This window comes from Borostomias antarcticus (assembly GCF_949987555.1).
Source record: "Borostomias antarcticus genome assembly, contig: scaffold_821, whole genome shotgun sequence".
NCBI lineage: Eukaryota > Metazoa > Chordata > Actinopteri > Stomiiformes > Stomiidae > Borostomias > Borostomias antarcticus.
This window is the reverse complement of record NW_028176636.1, coordinates 1-2,500: the sequence shown is the minus strand read 5'-3', so window position 1 is coordinate 2,500 and position 2,500 is coordinate 1. Positions and strand designations below refer to the sequence as shown.

The window sequence follows — 2,500 nt, the reverse complement described above, 5'->3', positions numbered from 1 at the left end:
ACTCACTGCCCCTGCCTCTGTGCCCGCTGAGGTGGAAACTGTGGTCAGCGTGAGGAGAACAGCGTAGCGTAGCGGCTGTGGTCACCCGGCTATCAAACAGCCCCTCCGTGCGGGATTTGAACCGGCAACCTCCCGGCAAGCGCGTCAGCGTGTTCCCAGAGGGCCGGCCTAACCGCTCGCCGCCCGGGGGCTGTGTGTTCTGGTCCAGGCCCGGGGGCCGTGTGTTCTGGTCCAGGCCCGGGGGCTGTGTGTTCTGGTCCAGGCCCGGTGGTCGTGTGTTCTGGTCCAGGCCCGGTGGTCGTGTGTTCTGGTCCAGGCCCGGGGGCCGTGTGTTCTGGTCCAGGCCCGGGGGCCGTGTGTTCTGGTCCAGGCCCGGGGGCCGTGTGTTCTGGTCCAGGCCCGGGGGCTGTGTGTTCTGGTCCAGGCCCGGTGGTCGTGTGTTCTGGTCCAGGCCCGGTGGTCGTGTGTTCTGGTCCAGGCCGGGGGCCGTGTGTTCTGGTCCAGGCCCGGGGGCCGTGTGTTCTGGTCTAGGCCCGGGGGCTGTGTGTTCAGGTCCAGGCCCGGTGGTCGTGTGTTCAGGTCCAGGCCCGGGGGCCCTGTGTTCTGGTCCAGGCCCGGGGGCTGTGTGTTCTGGTCCAGGCCCGGGGGATGTTGTGCTGTGTGTGTTGTGCTTCATGCCGTAGCGCGGACCGGCCTAGTCGTGTGGTCTGGCTCTGGCCCGGCACGCCCCGTATCCCAGCATTCCCTCACGCTCCGAGGGGTTCGGGGGCGTGGCCTCAGCGGAGGGAGGATGTCCACGGCGTCCTCCGCCCCCGGAGAAGCAGCTCGGGAGGTCGTAGCCCGGCGCAAACCCCACCCCCTAGGTCCCAGGTCCAGTCATGGCCCTAGCGGCGTGCTACGCCCAAGCTAACCAGCCAGCTAACCAGCCAGCTAACCAGCTAGCTAACCAGCCAGCTAACCAGCCAGCTAACCAGCCACCCAGCCGTGTGGGGAGGAACGGCTCCCCTAGTGAAAACTGTGATTAATGTCCTGAGGGGAGTCTGTGTAAGTTTTGGCTGACGAGGGCAGGAAAGTGAACCTCTCTCTCTCTCTCTGTCAGCCATATTGGGTCAACGCCAGACTCTCTTTCAAGCCCGGTATTGTTTAACATTAATATTACACAACTTATATCACACTACAACTTATATTACACTTCCACTCACACAAACTCCATCGGTCAGAGAGAGAAACGTGCATGCCTCTCCACTTCCACTCAACTGCTCTGCTCTGCTCTGCTCTGTTCTGCTCTGCTCTCCTCTCCTCTCCTCTCCTCTCCTCTCCTCTCCTCTCCTCTCCTCTCCTCTCCTCTCCTCTCCTCTCCTCTCCTCTCCTCTGACCCTCGGTCCCTCTGAGCAGGAGCGCATCATCGAGCGTGTGAAGGAGCAGAGAGACCGTGACGAGCGGGAGAAGACGGAGGAGATCGACGTCAACAAGAAGGATCTGAAGGAGCTGAGGGAGAAGCTGTCCACGCTGCAGGCTGACCTGACTGACCGCGAGGTGAGAAACTGGGCCGGACCGCCGGGCCACGCAGCCGAGCACCGAGGTGGGATACCCCCGACAATCATGGCCGCCGCCCTGCCCCGCCCGCCCGGCCGCGCCCGCACCACCATATGCTCTGGGTTTCTCCCCCCTAACGCGGATATTTCAGGCGGCCGACCAGATGTTTTGCTTGGACGAAAATGGCCGCCGTCACATTAAAAAAAGCATGCGCCAGCGAGCGCCAACCGTCACGCCTGGTTACCGCCTAAGCACACATGTCAGCTTCCTGCCCGGTATAGCCTCCATACCCCCTCTCTGGTCAACTCTTGACCTTGAGGTCCAGACGGGGTCATCGAGGGCCCGCTGACCCCCCACCCCCCACAGACCAGCAATCAGAACCGAGCAGGACATGGGACTCAACCCTAAAGCCAGGGCTGTAAAGCTGTGAATATCCAGCCTGTATTTTGGGCTTATGGACAGCAGTCATGTGTGAAATTGCGGGTCTCTCTCTCTCTCCCACTCTCTCTCCCACTAGCTCTCTCTCTCTCTCCCACTAGCTCTCTCTCCCACTCTTTCTCTCTCTCTCTCTCTCTCTCTCTCTCTCTTTTTCTCCAAAAACGGAAAATGCCAGAAAAGTAAAACTACTTCATGGATGGATTGCTGTGGATTTGGACTGAAGATCAGAACTCTGGAGGAAGACAGGAGGCAGAGAGAGAGAAAGAGAGAGAGAGAGAGAGAGAGAGAGAGGCAGAGAGAGAGAGAGAAAGATAGAGAGAGAGAGAGAGAGAGAGAGAGAGAGCGAGAGAGAGAGAGAGAGAGAGAGACAGACAGGGGGCGGGGAGCTTATGTTTCTTTTGTTAAAAATGTTAACTTTTCACTTGTATCCATCTCAGAAGTAAGGATTATGTTTGTCCTTTCAATGACTCTCTCTCTCCCTCTCCCTCTCCCTGCACCCCTCTCCTCCCTCTCTCTCCTCCACCCC

The 2,500-nt window shown here is 59.6% G+C and overlaps 1 protein-coding gene across 1 annotated transcript in view; it reads left to right on the top strand.

Moving 5' to 3' along the window:
• LOC311328239 (uncharacterized protein) overlaps positions 1 to 1,582 on the top strand; it is a gene marked incomplete at both ends in the record, with an annotated part of 4,538 nt that extends 2,956 nt beyond the window's left edge. The window contains one exon of the mRNA XM_084462236.1: positions 1,396 to 1,582. Coding sequence (XP_084318362.1) covers positions 1,396 to 1,582 — 187 coding nt within the window. The remainder of the gene's footprint in view (positions 1 to 1,395) is intronic.
• Between the last annotated feature and the right edge of the window lie 918 nt (positions 1,583 to 2,500).